General features: G+C 40.1%; 1 protein-coding gene across 1 annotated transcript in view; it reads left to right on the top strand.

Moving 5' to 3' along the window:
- LOC121962381 (cGMP-specific 3',5'-cyclic phosphodiesterase-like) overlaps positions 1-2,311 on the top strand; it is a 52,967-nt gene extending 50,656 nt beyond the window's left edge. Inside the window, exon 8 of the mRNA XM_042512641.1 lies at positions 2,249-2,311. Coding sequence (XP_042368575.1) covers positions 2,249-2,311 — 63 coding nt within the window. The remainder of the gene's footprint in view (positions 1-2,248) is intronic.
- Positions 2,312-16,548: the final 14,237 nt, after the last annotated feature.

Raw genomic sequence — 16,548 nt, 5'->3', positions numbered from 1 at the left:
AGACAGTTAAAACAGTAGAAGTGATAGAAGGGAGGAGTGTAATTTTCCTGTTTTAAAGGTCAAGCACCACACCCCTTTTTTTCATAGGAGTTATAACCCAGCCAAAAGACCTTCAGTCGAAGGATTTGGGTTCTGCGCTTTTGGCTCTTAGGCCTTTTGCCTAAGGGGGTGATGCCTTCTTATGCTGAGATGCTGTGAGGTGCTGTTTATCAACCTTGAGAGAACTTTGGAAACAGCCGGTGCTACACGTGTTCTAAATGATGATTTAGAACCAGAGGACTTTGCATAAGAGAGACTGTGAGATAAAGAGAGACTTCAAATGAGACAAAGCCTGATAAGCTGTCATCGTGATCTCATCTCAGCCACGAGGTGTCAGAAGATGACCCAGCTGTTCATGTAGAGAGAGAGAGATGGACGAATCAAACTAAAGCCGAGTTTGCAATGTTCAAACCGACCGAGGCCAGCCACCGGAACCGCACGAACGTAACCTAGCTGCCCTTCCAGTGTCCTCACAAAGGCCACACTACAACTTTCCAGAGTGAACCTTTTCCCCGGCATCGAGATTTCTGAGGAAGGTGAAACAATCTTTCCTGTGCTTTTTGGGGGGTGATGCTCTTAAATGATAGGGAAACATAAGAAGTGTTAGACCTTGTTTAGGACCTCTCATTAATACAATTATGGGTTATTCTCTGATCAGGCCTCTTCTTTATCTTGTCCTTTAATGTTTTATGGGATAGGTTGCCTCTCTGCTGTTGATCAATGCTTCACATTGCCTTTTCTTTAATCTTAACTTTTCATCTGCTTGATCATCTTCCACTACTTCAGTGCACCTGATCAAGTCCAGATGTCAATCTAATTCAGTTCCTCACTGGTTTTCATCCCCTCATTGTTTTTGCTGCTTCATTTATGAGTTTGTTGTTCATTTAGTAATTTTGTTCACTTTGTGTCTTTGCTGTATTCACTGTTTCATCATTTATCCATACTTATTCTTAAACTCATTCATTTGTAGTTTTAGGAGTAGTTTTTCTGTGTAGTGAGTAGTTTAATAAAACCTTCATTCATAAAGACACTTGACCCTGTACACCTGGAAAAATAACTCTGTAGCAAACTTCAAATTATGAGACTAGATTAATTTATAAGGTAAAATGGGCTATCAACCTTTATATTTTAATGGGTGGTGCTCCGAGGTTTTTAAACTCTAATTTTCAATGTAAACTTCTTGTTCCTGATTGCCGAAGTTCAGTCCCATTACTCCACTTCATCTTTTTACCAATTCATGTTTCTGAGTCATAATTTTGCATTATGAGTTATAGTCATGTATTTTGGAATCCATTTATTAATCAATTAGTAATTTTAAGTAATTGCTAACTAATTAATAAATCCCCTATTTAAACCGCTACAGTGAACAAACAACAATCATTTGCAAGATGTGTTACACAGTCTGCACCACAAAGCTTTCAGTGTTAAATAATCAGGATTTCAATATCAAAATAATCTTGATGATTTTTTTTTTGCCACTGCGAAGTAGGCCTAGAGTCCAGTATTCACTTACTGTCTGAATGTGTTGGGGGAGGGGGTTCTACACCTTACCATGTGCATCCTTTCCCTAGTCCAATACTAGCGTGTGCTTTGGTTGACATCCCGGCATTGGTTGCCACGTGCTGTTGCTGGCTAAACATAACCACATGCAGAATAATGCCACCATGTGCTTTTGTTGACATCATGGTAGCGGCATCCTAGCGGCACCCCCTCCTAATTGATTTTTACCACGAAATGAGTATGAGTGATGCTGCCCATGTGTGTATCAGGCGGATGCAGCAGAGGCCTCCTGGCCCACCAGGCTGTTTGATTATTTAATTATCTTGGCAGTTTTTAAAGAGTTTTTAAATTAATAAAGTGCCTGGCTGAGACTGTGCTCCAGTGCCAGATCACTCCGTTGTAGTCGGTAACTCTATGTTGTGATAGCTTGCTTGTTACTAGATTCATCTTTGCTCTCTCATGTATTTTTGCCTGCCCTTGTGCAGTGATTTTTTGTTTCTTATTATTTTTTATTTCTACCCTGTGCTTGTCTTCAGTGAGCTTCACCTGTGCCACGTCGACTCTCCAGCCTGACTACTCACCTGCCTCGGTCTGCCACACTGGCCAGCAGCCAGCCAGCTTCTGCTTACGCCACCAGCCTTTGTTTGTTCTTTCTTTCCTGATCATCAGCAATACACTCTATTATACCTTTTTTCATCTTTGTCTCCAGGTTTTGGGACCTCCATACAAACAACCTTCACAGAGTGATCTGGCCAAGTATGGACCCTGTTGAGACAGACAGACTCCTTTCACTCTGCTCTCAAGGCGTCCGAGTTGGACAACACGAACAAGCTATCCACAAGATCATGGACACTCTCCAAAACCTTGCCACCAGCGTCTCCCAGCTTGGCGGTCATATGGATCAAGTCGTCACTCGAATCACCTGCTTGGTTCCTTCCAGTGATCCCTCGTCTCTTTCAGCTCCTGCAGCTCCGCCAGCTCCATCTGCAGCACCCTCCTCCACTGTACGGAGGAGCCCATGCAGCTGGGAAGAATGAAGATGTCTAAGTCAGAGTGACAACGCAGACTACGCCAGAAGCTCTGCATCTTCTGTGGTCAGCCCAGCCACTTCCTCGCAGCCTGTCCCCAACTGCCAAAAGAACAGGCTCATCAGCCTCCAGAGGGCGCTGATGAGCCGATCCACCTTGTCCTCCACATCTTGCCGAATTCAACTTCCTTATTTGCTCTGGAACTCTTTTCCCCTTTTAGTGCCCATTGATTCAGGGGCTGATGACAATTTTATAAATAGTGAACTGTGTACTCTAGCAAATTTGCCCACAAAGGAATTACCTGAAGCTAAGGAGGTTTTTGCCCTGTATGAGAAATTACTCGCTTGTGTAACTCATTGCACCAAACCTTTGTCCCTCGAGCTCTCTGGTATCATCCATCATGGAGTAATGTCACTGTTTGTAATCCCCTCACCAACCTCTCCAGTGGTCCTCGGTCTTCCATGGTTAAAGCTGCATAACCCCTATATTGATTGGTCCATGTGTACAATCACTAAATGGATTACTTTTTGTCATTCTCACTGCCTACACTCAGCTACCCCCTCCTGTGTCTGCTCACATACTCTGCAACCTAAGCCCATAGACCTGACATCCGTTCCTCCTGACTATCTCAACCTCCAGGAGGTTTTCAGTGAAGACAGTTTTCTTGTTGCCACTTCACCTACTTCACACCCCCTTACCCGTCTTCCTGAATGAAGGAATTGGCAACAGGTGCTCAGGAAAGAGGGTGGAGGGAGCACACGGGGAGAGGAGGACAGCAACCGCAGCAACGGCAACAACACAGTCTGAATTTACATACACAACCGGGCGGCACGCAACAATCATACATACCAATTCCACTTCTGTTCATATGCTTAGTTCTGATTTACTGATGTCTATTTTAATACTGATGTTATTATACAGCTGATAGATTAGTCTGTTAATATTTATCACATATATTATTCAATCTGTAAAATTCATTTGACTTTGATTTGTCTAAAAACTCAAGTGATTTATAGTCTCCTTCATTATGGGACAGTGTCAGACCTGAATATAGTTCTTGATTATAATACATAAATTCGCTGCATCATGTTGAAAGTTTCAGAGCTGTAAAATGAGCAGCTGACACGTTAGAAATAACGGCATGATATATCACCTAAATAGATCACCTACATTAACTTGTGTATTCACCATACATTATTTTCTGTCAGCTCTCGACTTTATTGAAGCGACAGTGTCACTTTGCTGTAATATTTTTTAATATTCTTCAAAGGGTGGAAGAAGGTGGCGCACGATCAATTGTTTTTAAGAGTCAAATGAGGTGCTGAATGCGTCATTTGACTTGTTTTCTGTGGCTACACTTACAGAGTTTGAAGCAGAAAGCCTGAGTTAAGAAGTTAAGAAAGTTGTTAATCACCTTTGTGGTACTCTGTTAGCTCTGACCGAGGCTGCAGGGTTTGTCGAGCCAGCTTAGTCAAAAAGAGCCTGGTTCTGTAGAACTGGCTTTGTATTATACCCGCCAGTGCACTGGCAGTTTGTGCTGAACTTTGAGGTACATTACTATCAGACTTATAGGTGTTCAGTCATGCCTATGCCTAAATCACATACTGCATCATAACTGTTCATAACCCTGTGGAGAGGGAATGTTTAGTGGGTAATTCCACTGCTGTGAATTTGTCCTCTAACAGGGGTAGTTGCTATGTTGGGAGGCTCAGCTGACTCCGGCTCACATTAACAGCTCTGCCACAGAGTCAATAAACTGTGCGGCTGGACCTGTGTGATGGGCTGGTCAACAGAAACACAAACTTTAACATCAAACCATTTTTTAAACCCTCACATTTTAATTTGTACATCTGGGCATCATTTAAATGGTTCTGAGTGTTTTGCAGATATGAGATTTGTCTTGTTTGTGTGCTGGGCCAACTACTTAGCTGTTTGTCTGGACATAAAATAAAAGCGAATAAGCACAAGGTTAGGTCAAAAACAACTTGACTTCAGAGATGACAAAAGCTGTTAACCAGGAGCTGTTTTTAAGGCTTAAGCAAATCCAAAGATTGATAAACTATATGTCAGACTACCCATGTTATTTTGAAGTGTAAATAAAGAAGAAGCAGCCCCTAGTAGCTCTACCACCTAACTCAAAGAGATCCTATAAAAAGGAGGTGGATACACAATTTTAAGATGAGAGATGGTTTCATGTGGGATAGAGCAAAAAGACAATAATTGTTCATCATTAATTTAAAGAAAAGTATAATGTGGCACTGTGGAGAGCATCAGAATGGATGTAACCCTTTTGTCATCACTAGCATTTTGGTTAGTTACTGTAATTTGATTACATTTTTTTTCCAGTAACTGTAACTAATTACTGTTATATTTATTTTGTGATATAAATGTATATAACTAGTTACATATAATAGTTATTCCCCAACACCAACAACTGTCAGATGAACAGAAACACAACTCTAAATGTATGTTGTTTAACACTGTTGCTTGTGTATCAGCTGTACAGTCATATTATGTCATGCATGTGATTTTTAGCTTGGTGTAGAGTTCTGCCCTGAGGTGACCAAAAGAAAATCAGATGAACTCATGATGTTGATCTCATGTAACTGCAACAATTTGATAGAACTTTGACACCAGACTGGCAAAACCTGAATCTCCCCAAGAAGGACTAATTAAGTATACCTTCTTCTCTTATGTCTACTGTGAATACACTTATTATGACCCTGCACCAGTGATGGCTAAGGCCAGAGGCACTATGGTTGTGGGTTGTCTCTCCCTACGTCCCATTATTGTGAACTCAATTTCTTCAATTTGGTACAAACATCAACTGTAAGTCAGGGATGAACTGATTAGGATTTTGTGGTCAAAGTTCAAACATCACTGTGACCTTGTGTCCATCTCATTATTGTGACCACGATGGATATCTCATGAAGGTCTTAAGGCAGGCATGTCAAACTGATCCACAGGGGGAGGGTGTGGCTGCAGGTTTTTGTGCCAACCAACCAAGAGCACACAGTTTGACCAATCAACTGTCTGAAGACGGAGATCAGTTGATTAAATGAGTCAAGTCTGGTGTGCTGCTACTTGGTTGGAAACAAAACCTGCAGCCACACCGGCCCCCCTGTGGACCAGTTTGACATGCCTGTCTTAAGGTATTTTTTCAAACTTGGCACAAATGTCAAGAGTAAACTGATTAAAAACTGGTGGTCAAAGTTCAGAGATCAAGGTCACTCATGACCTCATAAAACATGTTTTTGGTTAATTTATGAAGTCATACGCTAAAAATGACAAGATTTCACATAAATATCTAATAGGATAAAATGATGTTGACATTTTATGTCCTGAGGAGGATGTTCAGCATTGACAAGGTGTCAGCTATGGGGGCCCCGAGTCGTATGCTTTCAACATGAAGTCAACAGTGGATAGTAAAAAACTTGCTGGCAAGATCAGTGAGGATGAAAAGGACAGGTCAACTTCACTGTGACATCATAATTTTTTGGAAAAATACTTTTCTGGCCATTACTCAATGTCATAACTCAGGATCAGAAGGAAAAACATTTGCCTGAACTGGTGAAACTAAACTTGAGCGTCCACCTTGAAACTGAGTGATTGTATATGTCTTCTGTGCTGACTTCTCATTTGTCAAATACTGCTGCTTTCTTCAGTGCTTTAAGCACAAGATCCCAACACTAAAAGCCACCTTTTGCATCCACATGATGCGCTACTGTACGGCATCAGGTGAGAATGAAGCGGGACAGAACCAGTCGCAGTGGTTTTATGCCGGACGGCACGTGTCACATCCGCATGACATGCAGCAGGATTAAACACTGCAATGTTATTTTGCTACACCTAGCCATGAGCCTCCTTCCACTAATCCTAACAATCAGTTCCAGCATGTACGTTTGTTGAAACATAACCATATGCAGTGTCATCCCACCATGTGCTTGTGCAAACACCACAGACACCTAGCACAATATGTAGAGGCCAAAGTCTACTGCAAAGCTGCAACATATTATGATTTGGGATGAGAACGTGCTGCGAGAGCTGTAATGTACCTGAAACTTGACTGGTTCACAGGGCTACATCATTATTAGTAATATACAGCAGAAGTAACTAAACATTTAAGAGACGGCTCTGGTAATGGTCACAATAAGCAAACTTTTTTTTTTTTACTTTTCTCTTGCTGACCTGATTCTGTATAATGTGGCTCATTCACAATTTTTTTTGAATACAGTTCCTGGCTCAAATAAACGCTGAGGCGCCGGCTTTCTGACACTTCACCTCTGCAGCGGAAACATGTCCTTGATTCTACACATTAGCCAGCTGGTCAGGATTTGTTCTGCTATTACAGCTCCATGGAGAACACTGTTCAGTGTACATCATATTTGAGAGCCAAGCTTTTTCTGGAGGTGATGTCCAAACTAGCCGGAGGTCTGAAGGTGTGAATCAGAGGCATGAAAACAAGATCTATGTCCTCCTCAGTATCGATTTCAGGTTGCAGATGTAAATCAGTACTTTATGACTGGTTTCGCATTCAGTCTGCCATACTGGGCAGATATCGATATGAGCTAAACGAAGCGTAGAACAGCTTGTCCTCATCTGTGTGCCTCATTCCTCCCTCTCTGCCTGCATCACCATTTCTCTCCTATGTCTCATCTCATTTTTTGAGGTTATTTTTAACCAAGTATGGCTTGGAATAGCTCTCATCCTGAAATGGAAGTTTGGGATGAACACAATGGGAACTTGGCTCCATCACTGTCACCCTCAGAGGGAATAAGTGACTCATGTAACCTCAACAGAAAAGACTGCAGTCACACCAAAAGACGAAAGAAAGCAGGGGGGTGAGAGAGCACACAGGGAATGTGAACCAAACAACAAAACTCTGATTGATGCTGACACTTGCTTATCTTCAAACATCACACACTGTTTGTTCATCTTTGATCTTACTTTTATCTTTTGTTGTCATTATGCAACTGTCGTCCCAGAAGTGATGAAAAGCACATGGCCTTTTGCTTACATGCTCCCATTATAAAGTAATAACTTCCAAGCGGTGCTCGCATGCCTAGCCCAAATCTAGTTGAAGAGCAGGGCCATTGATCATACAGCTACACCCAAGAGGGTTTTCTCCCGCTGGAGCAGATATATGTCTCTATAAACAGACATGACTGTCCACAGTGTTTATATCCAATCAGGGCTTAGAAATGTAACACAGTCTCAGTCACTGTAGAAACAGATCTGTGTTTTTATAATGGGTGAATGTTTGACATGCCAGGGTAACCTTTTTCAGTAACTACAAACCTTGCCATCAGTTTAAAGCTGCATGCACAGATTTTTGTACCCCAGGGGGCAGCAAAACAACCTGAAAATATGTCCTGTATTATGTTATTACCATATAAAGTTGTTATGGCTGATGTGTTAGCAAACAGTTGTCTATTTACACATCCAGCAACATGCAAGCAAGCACCTAACACCACTGAGAACAAAGGAGCCAGTTCCTCAGTATTTTTACCGAGGTGAATCTGGCCACCTGGGGAAGTTCACATTCTACAATTAAAACATACTTTTGGTTGATGTTTAACTGGTACAGTAATTCTAAACTACATAAATGAGTCCTTTGACAACAGGATCACCATCAGTTTTCTTCATTAGCATTTAAACCTATGTTCCACAAACTGCAAAACAAATGAAATGGGGGAAAATGTCTAGAAAACTATATTTACTATCCTCTTAATTATACATTTAAATCATGTTACAGAAAAAAAGAACAAAATATTCATTTTTTCTAGCACTATATTGAGGTAAGTTCTTTTATGCATGTCTTATCTTGTCTTTTTGTGCTTATTTTCAGATAAAGTTTATGCTACTTTTTTCAAGTAGTTAGTCAAGTAGTTTTTTCAAATTAAGCTAATTTGCTCACTCATCAAAGGGATGACTTTTGAAGTTGAAACAGTTGAAACAAAAAACAGTCCCTCTAGGATTTTGCATGCTGTTTTTGTGATTGCTGTGGCCAGAAAGGCTGTGTTTCACAGAAGCTTATTCTAAAATTGTTTATAGGTGTCTTTATGTAATAAAACTGCCAATGAATTAAAAAAAAAATGTTTTTTTAGAGGATTAGAATTTATTTGTAATGGTTGATGTGGGATTAGGGGGCAGCTGAAGGCATTAAAAGACCATTCCCATCAGAAGTCTTTTCTCAGTCTTGGTGTTGAAGAGCATCCCTGCTCTTCAACACCAAGTGGTAAATTTCACTTCTACCAAACTACCAAATGACTCGCCAATTCTCTTTTCAAACTTGTAAAATAGCACTGCTTTGTCAGTTCCTTTTAGTGTGAGTGTGTAACGCCAAAAGGCACCTTTTGCATATACGTGAAATGAAGCCAGACAGCATCAGCTAGCATCAGCTAGCATCAGCTGGTTGGTGTTATTATACGCCAGTGGACTGCACTAGCCATGTTCACATGACGCGCGCATGTGCAGCACATGTGCGGCACATGTGCATGTAAAGCAGCAGGATGGCGTCAGGTGAAAACGCTGCTAGAAATGACATAATATAAGGAGCTCAAATCTGGACTATGGGAGTCTGGAGTTTTCTGTCCCTTCTGAGTTTGATGTTTTTTTCCACCCCTACACATGTGCCTCCTTGCACTGAACCTAGTTATCAGTGACTCTGATGATAATCCTAACTATCCGTGTCAGCATGTGCATTTGTTGACATTCTGCCATTGGTTGCCATGTGCTGTTGTTGTGTAAACACAACCACGTGCCATGTCATCCCACCATGTGCATGTCTTAACATCATGGTACATAAACAGCAGACACAGAAGGATACCTAACTTGTAATATGTATAAAGAAAGTTAAAACCACCAGCCACCACATGTTGCAAAGTTGCAACATGTGGTGTTGCACATGTTGCACAAATTGCAATTTGCATTAACTGTTGAGTTCAAAACATCACAAAGTCCTGGAGAGACTGAAGTAAATACAGGATGCAGGATTTCTTCACCAGAATTGTATTCTACATTAGGTCACAGGAAATGGAGCAGGTTGTCTTCATATTGGAAGATTGGCGGTTCGACTTATGGTTCCTCCGGTATGCTTACCCAGTCTCCTAGTTACCAGGATTTTACTGGGGTATACAGTATATTATGGTATAAGTGTGTGGCGATAACCAGCTGTTTACAGTTTTGTAATGTTCTCTTCATTACTGGCTGTCAGCTCGGCTGCCTTTTGCACCACACTGACCTGTAGTGGCAAGTGATGCGCACTGCATGCAAAACATCCTTATTACAGCCATTAATCTTCATTAATCCCAGTATGTCAAGTCAGGTCAAGTCAAGTCAATTTCATGTATAAAGCCCATTTTCACAAATCACAATTTTGGCATCAGCTTTACAGCATACAACATCCCTCTGTCCATAGACCATCACATCAACTAAGGATAAACACCCCCCAAAAAACCCTGTAACAGGGGAAAAGATGAAGTGAATAGAAAGATGAGAGTCCATATATTTGATGGTAACAAAAATCACAACATCCCGATTTCTCAATACCTTGGTACACTGTTACACCATCATACCCAAGCTTATCACTCTACATTCAAGTACCCTTAACAGTGCATAAATGCCGCATGCAGTGATTTAAGACTAGAAAGGTGTGATACAAATGTCCTTGTAAAAAACAGAAAAGACTGTACACCAGAACAGTTAAAGCTGATCTTATCAAAATTTCATCATTAATAATTGATGAAAGGACTACTTACACTATACTGTACATGGGAAAGTTGTACAAGTAGTGATAAACCAACAGAGAATTATCACCAACATTGCTGGTCTCTAAACAAGTAGCTGAAAAATGCCAAAGAGTTGGGTTAGAAGCAACAGGTCCAAGCAGCTAGGACACCTTCCACTTTGCCTAATTTCTTACCAAAACTATAATTGGTCCACCATGCACACATCAAGGCTTCAAGCTAAACAAGACCTACGAGCTAACTCCCATCCACCTCCCACATCATTTAAAAAGAATTCTGCAGATAAACATCTCTGATCCCTCGCAGTGAAAACAAAGAAAATAGACCCCTTGAGATATTTCCACTGTAAAGGAGGCCAGATTGCAAAATGAGGAGCAAGACCAGAGGAGAGGAGACAAAGAGGCCTTATATAGTAAGAACAAACTCATCCGGGGGCTCAGGTAGCCAGCCACTCTGGATGCTGACCTCTCCAAGGCTCAGAGATAAGCCACGAGAGCTGATGAGCTGTTTCTAAAAGATAGGAGAAAACATTTAAAGAATTCTGAGCTCAGTGGAGAAAAACGAGGGGAAAATGGGAAAAATTAGATGTTTAATGTGGCATTTAAGTGAGCAAAGTTGTGTAAGAGAAAGAGAGAGAGAGAGTTTGATCTTGAAAAGAAACAAAAGAAATGAAAGCACACAGGACAAAAGACAGAATACAATAACAAGCACAATCTGAAAGAAAAACTGACCAGTCAACAAGTCAAAGTCTCTGCTTCCCTTAGCTGACCCGGCCAATCACAATACACACTCAAAAAGGGGGTCAGAGGTGAAATTTTCTGGCTGCAGCTTTCAAGCATCATCCCCAAATTCCTGGAAGCGGTTCAGATTCAGCCCACCAGTCCCATGACCTCTTTGCTGTGCTGTGTCGGACTGTGGGATCTGCGGCGACTTTTTTTTTTTTTTTTAAGTCACGGCATGTGTTTATTTATGCCTCTGTGGGCAGAAATGATGACACATGGAAAAAGAGGGGAGGGACTGTCAAAGTGTGAGAGTAGACACGCTTAGTTCACATTTATGTAATGAAGCCATACCACTAGAGGATAAACAGTTTGGACACAAATGGAGGGAAAAAGGCCGGCTTCGAACTTTGTGCCAGGACTTCAAATTCCCCCTGTCGCATTAGAGCATCAGTCCTTAAGTTGTGTTTTTTTTACAAGCCAGCACCACTTTTCTTTTAGTGCAGTGTAAAAGTCTCACTCAGAAGAAATTACAGCTAGATTGTAAAATTCTCACAGCTATTTTCCTTATTAAACAGTGAAATCCAACTGTACACCTTTTGAATTAAACTTTGTCTATGTCACATAAGACTGATGAGGCTTAGCTGCCTTGATAATACATCATAAAACATCAAAACCATCTTAGTTACTCTTACTAGTAATCTAGTTATAAGTCCATTGTTCCAGCTATCACCAGCTCTGGTTTAGTTGAGATAAATACTTGATAAATACTCTGCCAGCTAGCTGCCAGCTGTTTACAGTCCTGTAACTTGTCCCTCCACCACTAGGTGTCACTATGTCTTTTAGCTCAGCTGCCTGTTTCACCAGTAGAGACTGGAGATTGAGCTTTGGTGGTATTGTGGTGTGGTATGGTGGTATGGTATGACCATATCGAAAAACATACTTTTGGGACTTTTAAATTCCTTAGTACATTCCTCTGGGCACTTAGCTTCAATACAGTCCAGTATCACAGACACTCTTCCTCCCCCTTGAAAAATCATGAAACTTTCCAGGCTTCATCACTCTCTCTCACACACAGGAAACAAACACACATACAAGTAACTTAAGCATAGTTGTGGTTGTGGTCTGTGTATTCAGCAGACCTCATCCTCGAGTATGACACTCACCCCATGGCGTTAGAAAGAAGTCCTTCTGGCTCTGCCAAGCAAGCTCTCCAGCCTCAACATACGCACTCATGTACATGCTCTGATGGAGGTAAAACGAGGGGGTTTCCTCCTTTGGTTTCTCCCCTCTGTTATTACCTCTAACCCTCCTGTCCCTAGCTTTAACGGTATCCTTTTTTTGGAACTGGAGGAGGAAGAAAAAAATAAAAGGAGTGTTAGAAATTGAGTAAGGGAAGCAGAGACCGGATCATAAAAATTGCTCCGTGAGTTCTACACCAGGGACCCTACCAGCCTCCAGTGATACAGCACTCTCTCTACAGTCATCCCTCTTTTTCCCTCCCTCCTCCTCCTCCTCCTCCCTCTCTCCAGCTTGGAGACTGTGCAGGCCTGAAGGGACACTGTCTGGACTGGGAAACCCCTGTTCTCCCACTTTCTTAATTTCTGATTTCTGATTTTGGATACTTACTTGGATACTTGCATGACTTTGTCTGACTTGTCATGAAGCTCTGATACATTATTTTTTACAAGAACGCTGAGATTGTAGATTGATCCTTGTATCCCAGGTGTACAACAGTCTTAAATTACATGACTAGATCTAAAACATGAAGAGGTAAAAAAAAACCTCAGGTACTGAAATGAAAACAATATCACAGCCATGACACAGCAGGATGTGAACCTGTCAGCTCATTTGCCTGGTTGCTACTGAGGTGTATTATGCTCTGTTTATATGGGTCTTATCTTGAGATCAGAGGTTAAGGGATGGTTAGGCCTTGGGGTCTGATGTCTGGAGTACTGGCACCTGGCTTAAATTATATGGAATGTGTCCCCTTGGGGTTTGTGTGATTGAACACAATAGGTGAAGGAATGTTTACTGATAGATGTGTAGATGCTTGTACCTATATAAGACACATGCATGAGCTGTAAGATAGAGAGATTCGCATTGGTCCTGAATCCTCTCCCAGGCAGACCATGGTGCCTGGTGGATGCTGAACTTTGTTGTAATAAATTGATTCTTATGCAACCAAGTCAGTGTCAGCGGAGGTTTCTTCATTGTCTGCACATCATTGCTACTTAAGAAACAACGACACTGACAAGAAAAAAAGTTCACAAATGATTTTAAATTATGTATTTGTACCACTGAAGACTTGGAATGAAAACATGTTGAGCACACCCACCTCTTCAGCTACCATTACACCACTGTTATCATTTATAAGCTGCATAAACATTGAATAAATTGGTTAAAACACACTATAATGTAGCTATAGAGTAGAGAGTTATTACCAACTCCACAGTTCTTCTCAGCTCTTTGGGCTTCTAGCATCTTTCAGTACATTTTCAGGTCTCTTTGGTTCATTGTACTTTGCTAAACTCTGATCAACCCAGAGCACACCACCTGCCCAGCACCAAACAGCGGTGGACACATTTGCGGTTTAAGGTTTATGTTGCTGTAGTGTCCCTGGCAGCAGAGTACCCATGACAAAAATGATGTCATTATGTATCTTAAATAAAGTGCAAAGGCTTCAGTTGTTCTGGTGCTCTTCACACCTCAAAATGTTTGTAAATGGCAGTGTGGGAATTTCAGACATAACTGCCACGAATATTGAGTCATTATAATAATTAATTAATGTTAGAATGGACAACCAATTTGTTTTTGAATGCTTTAAAACCAGGAGATTTTTAAAATTAATATTTGAGTTCATATTTTGCGGTTGAGTCAAGTAGTTTACAAGATATTCAACCTCTCAGCCTCCATTTTGGTAGAATACATTTGTTTTACAAATATTAGACTCCAAAGGAAATAAAGTATGACTAATTGAGTTTACACTTATTTACAATTCCTCCTCAACATTGAGGAGTTGCATGGTCAATGATGTTCTTTAACTAACAACTGGTGACCCCTTGCGTCTTACCAAAATACTACTGTCCTAATACTTGATTAGGACACCAACTAATGTTCTGGAGAATGCTGCAATGAACAACATGGTGAGCTATGCCTTTCTGTGTGCTTGTAGCTTGCATCCATCTGTGAGGGCCAGCACCACATTGCCTACTGCAAGTTTAAACAAGGTTTTATAGACAAGCAGGTGATCATGGTAGAGCATTTAATGACTAGGAGACAGATATTTCTTTCAGGAGTCAGGTCCTGTGACAGACTCAAAACATTGCAATGCATGCTCAGCTCTCTGTCTCTTTACACTGTGTTTATGTGTGTGTGTGTGTGTGTGTGTGTGTGTGTGTGTGTGTGTGTGTGCGTGCGTGCATGTGTGATGGAGTGGCAGGGATATAAGCATGTCCGTTTTTGATGTGCATACATCTACTCCTGCTTTCAAGTGTGTGTGTGTGTGTGTGATGGAGTGGCAGGGATATAAGCATGTCCGTTTTTGATGTGCATACATCTACTCCTGCTTTCAAGTGTGTGTGTGTGTGTGTGTGCGTGTGTGTGTGTGTGTGTGTGTGTGTGTGTGTGTGGCCACCTGCTGTGGATAGCTTGGTACACTCAGTCTTTGTTCTCAGCAGATTTAAAGCAGCTGAACAAAATGCTGCTTTAAATGTCACTGAAGGTTCAGACAGGAGGGAAACAGAACCAACAGAAACCTATTTCAGCGCGGCTCTTTTTAGCTTATTTACCAAACACTTATACAGTTCAGCATGGATTAAACAGCTGCTCTCTTTGACTCGACTTCTATAATAATCTGTATTGAGCAGTTTTGAAACACTGAATGTGTGTTGTCCTGTTTAAAGTTTCACATCTCTTTTGGATGGGTCAGATTGAGAGATTATCATATGATATATCAGCATATTTCCTGATTATTTTTCCACTGGGCTGAATAATAAGTCGCGTGCTGGGCATTCATTGAGCTGCTTAAATTTTGCAGTTGGACCATCTGGGACTGTTGATGACAAAAACAGTTAAACATTGTTGCAACAGTTTAACTTATACTTCCTAAATGTTGGCCTTTAAGGTCTTCACATGCAGCATTGCATCTATTTGGACCATCCATATATACTGCATTTAACAGTAAGCTAAGAAGTTGAAAGAACCCTTTGAAACCTGAGCAAACTTTCCTGATTTCTTTCAAAAACATGTCAATGAGCAACAGAAGGAAAAATACCCCCCCCCCCCCCCCCCCCTGCCCCTCCACAAAAAAAAGCAAGAAATTAGTAAAAGTAATAATAAAAATAAAATAAAAAGAACTAACAAAAAAAAGGAAAAAGAAAGGGAGATAAGATATTTTTTAATATGTAATTACAATAATTATAAATTTCTTTCTCCTCTCTAGCTCTTGTCTTTTTGCCCTAGAATTTTTTCCCTAGCTTTTTTAACCCTTGAACAGTCACACTGAGAAATAACCTTGTGAAAAAAATTATACATTATAGACCTTCGAAAATTGTAACAAAATGCATACATTTATTTAAAAAAAAAAATCCCAGTATAATTAATACATTGTAAAACGTGAAATGGTTAATGTATTATAATAGAAATCTGAAAGTTAAAGTAACTTTATACACTAAATATATAAAAGTAAATAAACAAAAATAAATAGATGCAAATAAAAAAGAATCCAGTAAAAAAAAGAAATTTGTAAACATTTATGGTAAAAAATCAAATCATAAATATTATATATTTAAAATCTAAAGATAAAGGTAACTTTATAAAATAAACAAATAAAATACAAATAAAAATAAACAAATACAAATAAATTCAAACAATAATGAACCTAGTAACAAAATCTGTTTAAAATGTGTAGTAGAAAACAACAAATAGTCAAATTTGCATAATCAAATAAAATTGAATAGAATTACAGTATAATCAAAATAGTAAAATCCACTGCCCGATAAGCGGAAGAAAATGGATGGATGGATGGATAACATGCCTCTTATAAAAACATCAGTAAACAACAAGGCAAAAAAAATGTCAACTGTGTGGTTACAATGCCTGTTAAAGGATTAAAATAATTTTCTAAATCTGCTTATTTCTTGCAATCTATGAAAAATGTCTGGCAAGTTGCTTCTTACCCTTTTCCCACCACAACAATTTGTACAGGGTTTTAAGGTTGAAATACTTGTGAAAGTTGTCAGAAAGAAAAGTGATGTCATTTCAGGTTTCAGGGGGTTAGTTCTCCTGTACCATGTGTCATGATCCAGCTCAAGGAAGGACAAAACATGGAGACCACACATGACTTTTAAAGGGGCAGGGTGTAATACCTGCAGTATTGGGAGCAACACATTACAAAAGTAATGCCTTACTGTAATGCATTACTTTTTGCTGTAACGTGGTAATGTAAGGCATTACAAAAAAAAATATTCTACGCAGTACAAATTTCAGTAACGAAATTAAGTGGTGTGTTGT

The sequence above is a fragment of the Plectropomus leopardus genome, chromosome 23 (assembly GCF_008729295.1).
Source record: "Plectropomus leopardus isolate mb chromosome 23, YSFRI_Pleo_2.0, whole genome shotgun sequence".
Taxonomy (NCBI): Eukaryota; Metazoa; Chordata; class Actinopteri; order Perciformes; family Serranidae; genus Plectropomus; species Plectropomus leopardus.
The sequence above is the reverse complement of the archived record's forward strand: the minus strand, read 5'-3'. Positions and strand labels throughout refer to the sequence as shown.